We start from the raw sequence: 13,250 nt of genomic DNA on the forward strand, positions 1-13,250 counted from the left end.
AGTGTACATGTTCATTGTGTACACATAAACACATGTCTTATGTCAAATGTAAATTACACAATTATTGTCGTTAATACGTTTTGAATGAGCAACAGTAAAATTTAAAATATAGACATTGTTCTAAATATTTATGATGTTTTTGTTTGAAATACATTTAACATTTTTTCTCACTCGACATAATAAACATCAGAAACTTCAAATGTGAGAAAGGTGCTTTCTCAGTAAATTACAAATATGGAAATTTGCGGCGTTGTTTCTTTCTCTTTTTTGAAGAGAAAGCTTATAACACTGAAACGCTTCCATTGGTATGTTCTCCTGTTTAATGAACACCGACCTTGAAAAGATGTTAAGCCAGTCTTATATTCTGTTTTGCTTGCTTAAAAAATTTTTCAAAGGGCCGATTGGGTAGCCGAGAATATTATATGTTTGGTGAAAAGATGATGGTCTAAAACTTTGTCCTAACAAATTATTGTAGTTTTGAGTCATACTCGAGTAACTACAGAATTCACACGGTTTATATTAAATACCTTTATGAATTAAGCTTCAAATATCAAAATCAAATCATGTTGAGTTCTGTTAAAAACATTAATTTGATAAAAGAAAATGTAATTTTGTTTTCTTATAACAATATAGTGGATTTTTCACAAGACAGTGATGCGACTTATCTTTAATAAGCAACGTTGGTTTCTTTGCTCCATTTCATTGGTCATCATGAAAAACGGTTGTCAAACATAACATTTAACAATGTGTCAGGAGAGTCCGATCGGCAATTTACAGTTCGTGTAAGTGAATCGACTTGTATTGTTATTCATAAAATATAACAAAAAAATATAAATTGCAATGATAGATTTGCTAAAATCATATAACTGTTCAGTAAATAGAAATGCATTTAATAAAGGTTATATGATCATAGGGTACATATAAACAAACTCCGTTGACAAATGCAAATTGCAAAATTGTTATTAATGTCTTTTGAATGAAAAACACAGGAACTTAAAATATACAATATACATATACAAAATATCGATGATGTCTACGTTTGAAATGCCTTCAGCTTTTTCTTTGGCATAATAGGCATCACATAGCATTTAATTATGAGAGACTTGCTTTCTCAGTAAATTACAAATGTGGAAATTTGCGGCGTTGTTCCGTTCTCTTTGTTGAAGAGAAAGCATATAACACCTCATCGCTTCCATTGGTTTGTTCTCCTTTTCCATACATTGACCAATAAGGTTTAGAGCTGTCTCCTTGTGACCAAAGTTTTTACCAAACACGGTAGCATTAACAAGGTAACAAAGTGCTCGTTGTTGATCCTGGTGTCTTTGTAGATGTCCGTATGTCTTGTACTGTAAAAAGTAGAGAAAAGGAAGAGAATCAACTACTGCATAGTCCATCCAAAGTTTATCCGTTTCATCTCTTTGTTGCATGTCATCTTGTGTAGATCTCATCATTTCATATTGTAACTCTCGAGGAACACAGTTGATTTCCGTTTTCATGAATCTGACACAAAATGATGTGATCTGATTGATGCAAGCTTCCTTTAGTTCGCAACAATTTCTCTTAAATTCTGCAGACCGATCAGACAACGGTTGAGACCAGCAACTACATACATGTTCAACAATATCACAGTTGTATCGATTTTCAGTTTGTTTCAGAATGAACTCCGCTTTATCCATATCACCTATACAATACAAAACTGAAGCTAGTTTAAGTCTGCCGGATATGAAATCCGAGCAGCTTAAACCCAGTGAGAGCCACTTTAGTGCTTGATATTGAACTGCAGTATTCTATTGAATATTTGATGACGCCATTATAGTTCCAAGGGTAGAATAAAGAAACGGGACAAGACAGCGGCATGCAAGCTGCTCTAGTCTGGATCCTTGTACACAATAGCTTGCTAGCTTGAAGATACATTGTTTGAGATTGACTTCATTATTTGCCAAGAAATCTAAAATTGATAATTCACCATTGCTAATAGTTCGTGCTAAGTTAATGGATAACAAGCCCGAAATGGTTTCATTTATATCACGAGGAGTTAACATACCATCAGGTATTGTACGATCTGTGTGAAGTTTGACCTGTAGCCGATTACCAATATCATCAATAGTTATTCGAAGCAAACATCTACCATCACTCTGTATTATATCACTTATCTTTTGTAAAATGTTAAGCTTCTCTTCTGCAGTAAATTCTCCGGCCATTAGGTTGTTTTCCGGAATTGTAAAATGCGGGCAATTTTCATTTCGAATATAGCTTTGCAGTTCAAGTAAGCAATATATTAAACATGTGAAAAGATTATTCTTTTTCCAAATGTTTCGGTCGGTGTTTTGTATACAGTGTAATACTACAGTTTTACACATATAACTAGACAAAACGCATTCTCCTTGACGTGTTAGAAAAGTTTTCAAAATAATTTTCATCAAAACATAACAATGATATTGTGTTATGTTTAGATTAAACATAAAGCATCTTTCCCCTAATGATGTCGATATTCTCCATTCTAGTTCCGGGTAAGTACTAATCTTACTGCTAGCACCAACAACAAAACAGCCATTACTAACAGCATATCTGATCATTTCAGATGTTGGCCACCTCCCTATGCTTTGTCTGTGTAGTAAATGTGAAACTGAAAGTAGCAATGAATTACAAGGTAAACCAAAAACTATATCAATGTCACTGTATCCTTCTTTCCCGGGCACAGCATTCGATGGACCGTGTCTCTCCGCATCTTCAAGCAAGCCATGATAATATGAATTTTTCAATAATATCCTCCTTCTATTATCTCTGATAAAATCTTTATAAGGAATGTTTGTCTCAAAGAGAGGCTCATTTGATCGAAGTAGTTGTAGGAAACAATATCCAGGTGTTACATTCTCATCCTGTATCATAAGAAAATTGATCTTATTCTGTTTCCACTCTGACCAGTCCTGTATTACATTAATATCATAATTAACATTCAGTATGTCAGTATCTGAATCGAGTCCTGCAGTAGTTGTGCCTTCAGATTGACTCCCAAAGTTATATACAGTGTAGTTAACATCTATTGACCTGTATGTCACAGTTTGAATATTCTCTTGCAGCATATTTACTTTTCTTCTTTTCATCACCATTATTTCATTGACACCAACATCCTCTAATACCTCAGATAACTTCAGTGACAATATATTACTATATTCAGGTGATTGAAACATTCTGCAAGGATAATAAAAAAATATCTAAATTAGAGAAATTACACTCCATTAGATATTGTTGTGTAAATTACAGATATAACTAAATTTTTGTTGTTGTTTTAATTGATGAAACTAGAATGATATTTTGTTTTATTGAAATATTCATATGGAAAATATATAAATCTATGTTCTTTTATAAAAAAAAACAACACTAGGATTGAATTTTGGATTATTAAGATATTTAACAAGAAAGACTTGTGTAACAACATCACACTGGTTAAGAATAAATCACATGTTCAGCATTTCTTACAATGTTTTCATAAATTAATAAAGTAATGATTTTCGTATTGAAATAAAATACTTCTTCCTCATGTATCTTTATATTTGAAAATTATGCTGTTTCCTTACTATGAAGCGTGCTTATAAAAGGCATACTGATTGTACCATAGTACTGTTAAAAATGACAAGAGCCTATACCTAGCGAGGACTACGCTCGACACTTAAGAGGAAGACTATAGCAGGAAGAATATTGTAGTAAAGAGCACTCCAACAAAACAGTATTATTTGTAACAATATCAATTTCAATTTTATATTTGACCTTGACGGTGAATTCATTCAATAAGAAATAACAAAGTAATGACAATTTAAGCAAAATTAAATATGTCGGCTTTATCATGCGTTCTTTTGTATAAGTATGGATCAGATTGTAAATAAATGACAATTGAGGCAAATTTCAATAATTTGACCTTGACGGTAACGGTCAAATAAAGGATAAGGTCAGAATTTTTAACATGTTGGTTATGTCATATGTTGGTTTTGTCATATGTACTCTTTAGTCCAAGTATGAATCAAATTTGTAAGTTAAGACAATTTAAGCAAATTTCATTAATTTGATCTTAACGGTCAAGGTCAATTAAAGGACAAGTCTTATCAGAAAAAAATGTAACATTTCGGTGTTGTTGTTTTTTTTTTTTTTTTTTTTTTTTTTTTTTTTTTCATATGACATTGTGTTCTTTTTCTAATTCGACCTATTTAATTTTGTAAATGCCAGCTTATGAAAACTAACAAATTTAGTTTAATTTAACGTTATTTTTTTTAATCGTTCTTTGCTAAAAAAAAATGATTCAATTCACGTCATCAACAGGTAGATTGGGCGGAGTCAAACGCAAATATCGAAACCATGTATGGAAAGAATCTCTCGCTGCGTAAACTATTACGTAAAAAGGCCCTGAAAAATATTGTGTATTTCGGTAATCTGCTCAACCAAGAGAAACCCTTCTGACCTAAGGTTTCTGTGAAGTCCTCTTCGTACAAACGGGAGAAAAAATAAATGATAGAATCCTACCAAACACCATTTAAGATTTAACATTTGATGACGTTTCATCTTGAAGTTAGCATAAAAATTTAAAAGATAAAGCAAGAATAAACTAATACACTAGCGAGTTACGTTCACAATATATTGACACGTTATTATTTAGCTAGACGGTTAGAGTGTTATATCAAATTCCGCGCCTGACCAATTAAAGTTTGTTAATATACTAATAAACTTTAACTTATACTCAAAACATTAATATTTTAAAAAGTCACATTAACGTTTATTTCCTCATGTAATTCAGAAAAGAACGTAATCATTGGAAAGTACAATATGAAATAATTAATGCATATAATAATTCAGTGTCTCATTAAGAATTTATCATTGTAAACTTATATCATTCGGAATATTTAAAAATAACTGTTGAACTTTTCTTATAGTATGGTTTTATACTAAGGTAATTTAAAGTCAAAACAAATAATTAAAAAATACTGTTTTTATTTGAACTCTGTCTTTCGATTTGTATACCTTGGGAACGTAACTCTTTAAGTAATTATTGACTACTTCACTTACTAATTAAGCCTTTGAATGTGTATTCAAACAAAACAATAAAAAAATTAACACTTAAATAACATTTTTTCTATTTGAAGCTATTTAGCTTTTTTAATTAATTTTTTTATTATCATTTATTTATTTTTGATAATTTGAAAAATAAATTTAATGTAGATATATGTGACAATGTGCAGACGTTCAGATATACGAACCTTGGGTATTTAAAGGCGTATGCTGCAATAACTCACTTATGTCATTGTCCAGTGTGGCTGATTAGAAAATTATCAGCATATGCATTGAATTTAAAACATCTGAATTATCATTAAGTTTATCAAAAATACAGGTGAAATAAAATATCCGAACCAGTTAGTGTTCTGTTAATAAACCTCGCAAAGTCTCCCAAAATAAACGCAATAGATAACACTTATATTATTCTAAAAATCGGAATATTTAAACCGATTATTTTAAAACTAAAGTTTCTCTTTAGATTATTCTATGTTATTTTCTCTGTTTACAATTTAGCTTCCTCATCCTATCTACATGTTTTTTCATAAAATGTATTTGGACCCCTGTTAATTGCATTTTTGCTGATATTGTGTAGTGTTCACGTGGCTGTGCACATGCGCGTTTTGTGTACATGTATGGACAATGTTACGAACCGCCACCCTACACAGCAACAGCTAACGATGAAATTTTAAGTCAGTTTAAATGCCCTTGTATGTGGAGGATATTTCGATTAGTGGCAACAACTCAACATCATTCGGAATAGTTTTGTAAATAACTTCAAACAATAGAAAGTTACGTGACCATAATTACTGATTTAATAAAATTAATGGTTTTCAAATGCGTGCTTATCTAAATAAGTCATAATAATACATATAATTACAATCAAAAACGTCAAAAATTTAGCCTTAAAAAACTTTCCAATTAGCCCATAAATTGATGAGGAACAATTTTATTTAACGGGAATTGTAAAAGGCAAAAACAATATACAGCCTTCTTAAGTTCAAGAGAATTATTTTATTATTCTTAAAGCTACATTAAATGAATTTCTTAAAAACAGAAATAGCGACATTTCATTAGTAAATTTGGTTTCATATCGACTCCAGATCTTATTATGGTGTAAAGGCAACCAAAATGAGTTTTATAAGCATAAACATCTGCGACCTCATTGCGGCGAAATCGGAATTTGCATGAGAAACTCCGCCTTCGGGTCATCCGTACATCAATATTAAATCAACAAACATTGCTATAAGTAGCAGTCCTAATATAACGGTATATTTACGCATTGTAACGGTTGTTTTCATACAAATTTAATATTCTTATGAGATGATTACTCTTTCCTGAACGCCGTGCCAAGTGCACCGTGAAGCTAAAACGGTTAAAGTGTGTATGCACATGAAAATCTCGTATTTGCTGTGTTCTGTATAGCAACTATAACACTGTGACGTAGCACATACATGAACTGATTAAAGTCTTCATTTGCATGTTAAAATTCGTATACGAACTTTAGTGTTACCGTGGGGTTTTCCGTTTAAAAACGTAATTTATGAACAATATTTGATGAGATTTACACACAATACTGTTAAAAAGGTTAATAAAACAGTAGAATGCTTGGTTATTAGGCCGACGGCAAAATATTTTTACATTTTTATTTAATGTAACTTTAACTTATTTTTAATCGTTTCTGTAGTACTAGTATATTTCTTTTCTTAACAAATTGTGTGCACAATCACCGTTGTCAAAACAAAAACATAAACATTCCTTTTTCTATTCCCTGTTTTGATTTTAATAACTAGAAAAGTAACTCTTTAAAATATAATTGATATCTTTTCCCAATTATTCAGTTCCTAGGATTTACTAATACAATTCCTAAAATATCTATAATATTTTTATGAACAATGCAAGTTGATGAATTCTGACTATTGTGAAGTCATTAGTTGAATTGCGACAATTAATTAAAATCTTTGTCCAATCAATATTTTTAGACGCATGAACTTTGCAGATCTTAATCGGAACGTTACCCATGGCATTTCAATGACCCCTATTTCTTTGAGGTGATTTGGTAAAAGTCAAGACCACAGCGATACTTAGTATAAAATCCTTGTCCGAACAGCATCTCGAGAAAGAATTGTTATACATTACTTTTTATGAACATTGTTGGGATTTGGATTATTGCAAGTTGATCATTGACGTTGATTTTGATAGAATAATGATAGAAAATGCCTCAGAACATTTTTAGTAAATCATTGTTGACCTAAATAATTAATATTACTGACGCGAATATTAGTCATGTTTATCTAACATTCTAACATTCAGATTATGAAATCAAGATATCATTACTTTTCAACCTTTGCACCTAAGAATTTTGATAATCTAAAAATCTGGATACAAAGTGATCCCTCGGAAGCATTAATCACAACAAAATTACAAGAGAACTCCGGACTCGGTTTGATTGTGTCTGTACATGAGGGATTATGAATACGTGCAACATCCCTCACGCCCCTAGCACCGGCTTGAGCGGTACTCAATTCTCAACACTTAATATAGCTGGCATCAATGACCCCGAAGGACCAGAAAAATATAATAAAAGTGAAGTGAATTACGGGGCAACTTTTTAGTTTTTTACAGCTGCAACATAGCACTTGACACCTGTTGTTGTTAAGTATAAAAATCTTTTTTATTAGAACTACCAATCTACCCGACTCAATATCCCCGTAAAGTCATTTATCATCATTTGTTTCATGTCCTTCTTTTTTGCTTTCAGGCAGAATAATAATCTAATGTTGCCCAATAGACTAGTGATAACCAAGATGTAGAATGATTTGAAAAACACGTCATGTGTCTTTTTCTGTTTGTTGTCAAAATAATATAATAAGATAAAATTTGAATTCCGTTTTTTTTAAATGTCCTGTCAATGTTTCAAATTTGAAAATTGTATATGAGGGTATTTTTGAAGTTTTAATTCAAAACAATGTGTCTACGATATTTTGCATGTTCAATCTAGATTTGTTGCTATAATCATAATTTCTTTTAAACTTGCTTACGAAGAAAAACTTATTTATTTGAAATACTTTTGAAACGCATAAATATATAAAATGAACATCAGTAAAGGTTCCGATTTTAAATTAAAAGAGATAAATACAGTAGTACTTCGGTAAGTAGAATTTAAAGGGACTTGCGAAAAAACTTCGACACATCGTGACTTCGACTCAAGAATTGCTCTAAATTCCATGACAAAATTTCGACTTGTAACTAGTCCTAATTATAAGATCTATAACGAAACCTATTTCATGTTTTTCCATCATTAGTCTGATATTTTACATTTTACAATAATAAATATAGTGTGTTAAATAACTTTTCACGGCTAATTAATTGGACTACCCGTTGACAACTATACAATAGAGTTACAAAAGGCGTAACAATACGAAAGGGCGATAACTAGACCAGGGTATAGTAAATATTTCGCGTGTTATTCTCACGCGACACCGTGTCACAGATGTTTTCAAATGAAAGTAGTTCTTACTGTTTACTTTCAAATACCATTACGGCAATTAGAATAGTAACGATTAAAGCATTTTATCACACATTTTATTGCAAACAAAGGCTGTTTGAACACACGGCTGTGTAATTAACACCTGTCACACAAGGTGATTGGAAATCGTATTCGCAGCCAGAAAAGGTGTGAAAAATGTCTCGAGATCGAAGGTGTCAAATAATCGAACGACTTCGACTTATTTGTGGTAAATTGAACTAGATTTACTTTATATGGACCATAAAAACACTTCGACACATCGGAAAATTCGACACATAAAATCTCGACTCATCAAGAGGTTTATATAAGTTATATATAGGGGGGCAACTCGGGAATTTCATTTTTCTTCGACACATCGAGAAAATCGACTAATCGTAGTTCGACTCATAGAATTTCTACTGTATAAAAATTAAAACAATTTTTTTTCATTATGCCGCATTAAAACACTATTATATAGTTTATGGCAAAGCAGGCATTTTACACAGTATAAATCAAAAAAGCATATACATGTTCTTATAACGATATGAAGTCACTTATTATTATCGAGTTTCACGTTATATATAGCAGGAAGAATATTTGTGAAACTTATCCTTTAAAAAACGCAAAAGACAGTTTTCTGAAAAAAGTGTGGATTTTTTTCCAACGGTATATTGTTAAGACCTGTGTTATATTACTGTCGCAATTACTGTAGCCCTGATAAATACGTTACAATGTCACGTAAATGATAATTAATTTTACAAAAATGATAGTCTACATAAACTAATATAAACATGAATCAAATTATAATTATTCATTAAGATACATGTATATTTAACTTTTCTTTGAACTATTTTTGTGGCATGCAAATAGTAATTACTTTGTTCTTCCGATAAAGTCATTGCATCCGATTTGTTATCATCAATCTTAAAATTTTCTTTTTAACATTCTTTCTCTTTTGATCTCGAAACTAACAACAGAGAAAACGTTCAATAAAAATAAATAGTTTACTTGACACTCAGGCAAATTAATGACAAAAATATCAAAATGATCTTATGTACTCAAATCACAGTAATTAATGATATTTCTTTAAGTCCCAGCTTGAATCTGTATGAGTTCTATATATGTTGGGGTCGAAGCATATATCTATACATGTTGAACGAAATTTAGACGCCCACAGAATCACCAAGTAGTTTTGAAACAGGTCATGCTCATGTGACTCGAGCAAAGTCTAACAAGTCTAAGTCATTCACATGACATGTTCTTTAAAGTTTCAAGAGTTCACAGTGAAAACTATTGCGAAATCTTAACGCTCTAACCCAACACACGTTGGTCAAGATAGGAAACCACCATTTTAATTTCAAGAGAAAAATTATGTTCCTGTGACTATCTACTGTATTCATTTTGAGGATATTTACAGAATAATGAATGAAAATTTCAAAACAAAGAAATGAAATTTGTGCATGTGTCTCCCATTAGTCCATAGTTTTTGACCGATGTTTCGTTATGGCAATATTTACCCCAAAAATATAATATCCCGTTCTTTGAAGAAACATCAAATTATTCCAATCACATATTGCGATAAAACAGTAATCCAAGAACAACTGATTTTTATCAGTTTAACCCTTTACCCCATGAGCATGTTGCGAAAAATGGCCGTTTTCATTGAAAAGCCTCCTGTAACAAGTTCAAACTGCTATGAAACTATGAAAAATGCTTCAATACTGATGAAACTTGGCACAAATGTTGACTAGACCATAGCCTCTGTAACAGCATGCTCAATTGTAAATTTCCTGTTACCATGGCAACGGGGGGGGGGGGGCGTCTCAAAATTGCCAAAACTCTCTATTTTGCATTGTTTTTTCCATCAAAACTGATTTCAAAGTGCTGCAACGTCTCAATGAATTGAGATAGTGTAAAAGGCATTTCAGCGTCGATTACTAGTTACCCTAAGATCGACCTGAGGCCATTTTTAGCCTGTCACATGTCCAAAATTTTCTTGGCGATTAGGGGGACTGCCGTCCCCCTTTAACCCCCCCCCCCCCAAACAGAAGGGGGCACATTCCCCTTCTGGCAACCCCCTGATGTTACATTTGGATGGGGGACGGCGCCGAAAAATGTGTCACTTTTTTAACAACATTTCTCAAACGAAAAAAAGTGTTTTGGGCCTAAATAGGGCATATTTTCAGTTTGAGGCCTGAAAAAAGGGGGGCAAAAAGCCGTCGAAACACGCTTATATAAGGGAAAAGGTTAAAACAACACTGATATGATAAACGTACAAATATACAAACAATTTACCAGACCCAATTTATCTTAATTTGGCAGTTTCATTCAATGATTTTTACAAAAGTTTTCTTTACCCATACAGATTGGTAGCTTTTTCAACAATTTTGTTTGTTTCCAATAACATTTTGTTTTCTATACGTTGGCTATTTTGGACAATTAGTAGCATACGCCCACTTATAACTTTAAACTATACAATCAAGAAAATCTTAACCTGCAATTATGTTTGCTTTTGATAACTTCACATAGTATTTTCAAAAACTTAGTCATTTCGAATTTTCAGCAACATATAAAAAGGCGACAGAAGTGAAATATTTTCAAAAGAATGCGTTACCCGGAGGATTCAAAACACAATAAAAGTACTAAATCATACCGAGTTTGCTTTATACGCTTCTTATAATGTAAATGTAGGAAATTGTCATTTACTTTTAATTTCTTATATTAAATGATATAAAAAATGTTACTTACTTCGTATTACTTTTGTAAGGTCAATAAGATGACAGAGCAGAATTGTTTAAGAAGACTTAACACAAATCATGAATTTCGAATTTGCAATTCCTCTTTCGATTTCCAAATAAATAAAACTAGGCTATCAGTTCAATCATGTGATGTTATACATGTTATAAATAAGCCGGCTAATCATCTAGTAGTCTGATTTCTGATATCTGTTTGATAACGTGAAAGTTACGTTTCAATTTATGTGTACACAAAAGTTAACAACTCTCAACTGAAAGATTATTATACGTCTAACATAATCAAATATAACAATAAATTTGAACTTAATGTTAAATGGCAGGGTGGTAAACTTGGTAAACTAGTCGTGATTTCATGCTTTCAAATATTTTGACACAAGTTCGAGTTCCACATATTGTGTAAATTTTATATTAAAATTTTACATCTGACGTATAGTGTCATACATTAGTATGTTTGTTTCATTGTCTATATATTAAAAGTATATACGTAACAATTAAACTGGTTAATATCATGAATTACTGCCCTGCCTAGTAAAGTGCACAAGAATTTCGTGCCAACTGATCTAAAGTTAATGCAATGCGAGTAAATATATGCACTTCGTTTAGTAATTACCTGTAATTGGTCGCACTTATTTGTAAGATATGACTGAAAATACTTTTGATAAAAAACATAACAAAGAAAAGCTAAGAAAATTATTCATCGTGAAAAAATGACTGCAATTAAATGATTTCTTTTTATACAACAGCATGAGGAATAAAATAATTAAAAAGAAATATGAAACAAGGAAATCTAAAAATAAATACAAAATAAATTTATAAAATTGACAATTTCATTTTCACTAGGAATATAACAGATATAAACATCTTTATCAACTACGTCACGGCGACAGTTTGTATAAATAATCGATCTTAGTAAATTTTATCACTGGCCTGCTTGACTGGTGATAAAGTTTTAAAATATGATAACGGTTTTACATCGTAATAGTGGATCTAGCCGCCGCATCACTCTATAATTATCCTAATTGAGCAGTATATACCCGAATGTTATACATGACTAGTGATACACAAAATTAATTCAATACTTCAATGCATGGTAACATTAATCTAAATAACTTATATAAAGCATAGCTTGATGCTGCGATATAGTTAAGAACCTTTGTAGCTCTGAGTCAAGTATTCAATATTAAGGTACTCTTGAATAACAAACTTATTTGGTAACGGAATGCTGCATATATATTTTCTTTATGATTCTATTTTTGTGTTTGCATATACCAGTGTCAGCAGGATAGAAAGCAACTGGATAGAAATCAATAGAGATGTTAATTTTCACATCTTTTTTCATTCGCCTTAAAAAATTTCCCTTTTCAGGTTTTAAAAATACATAGGAATGAAAATATACAGGTTTAATAATGTATGGTAAAACATTCATGTCAACTTAAAATAATTTAACCATAACGAACAACAGAGGCTCAAATGGAAGAGATGTTTATTCGCGATCACAGTTTTCATAAGATTGTATGTCTCTGAATCATCACAATTTCCCGAGCCCCAAAGAAATCTACAGGTATCCTTAAAAAGTTATTCTTTTTCAACATATTTTTACCCAACTTTTGCACTCGTATTTGAAAACGTTCAAAAATGACCGACCAAGAAGGTAAAATTAAGTAGGACATGCACACAGACGGCAGTGATTTGTCCTATTAATTTTGAAGCTTTCTACGAGTGAATGTAACTAATTCAAACATAAACTATTTTGACATAAATCTTAATATTTCATCAATGATTGTTTAAGCCATGTTTCAATAGAAAGTTATTTTTATGAACACCGATCCTGTAACAATGTTTAACCTGTTTAATAATTTATGTTGCTTGCTTAAATAATAGGAACATACATGTGCATTATTTGAGGCCCAATTCAAGTGAACACTATAAAATAAAATATTGGTGAA

The 13,250-nt window shown here is 31.3% G+C and overlaps 1 protein-coding gene across 1 annotated transcript; it reads right to left on the reverse strand.

Moving 5' to 3' along the window:
- Nucleotides 1–1,692: 1,692 nt before the first annotated feature.
- LOC132727349 (uncharacterized) lies at nt 1,693–11,389 on the reverse strand. The gene is made up of 2 exons (XM_060712785.1): nt 11,297–11,389; nt 1,693–3,192 (listed from the first exon to the last, which is right to left on the reverse strand). Exon 2 carries the CDS (start codon nt 3,189–3,191, stop codon nt 1,788–1,790), a length of 1,404 nt encoding a protein of 467 aa, XP_060568768.1. The 5' UTR covers nt 3,192; nt 11,297–11,389; the 3' UTR covers nt 1,693–1,787.
- Between the last annotated feature and the right edge of the window lie 1,861 nt (nt 11,390–13,250).

This window comes from Ruditapes philippinarum, unplaced genomic scaffold, assembly GCF_026571515.1.
Source record: "Ruditapes philippinarum isolate M1 unplaced genomic scaffold, ASM2657151v2 ctg688_1_1_1_1, whole genome shotgun sequence".
In the NCBI taxonomy this organism is placed as follows: Eukaryota; Metazoa; Mollusca; class Bivalvia; order Venerida; family Veneridae; genus Ruditapes; species Ruditapes philippinarum.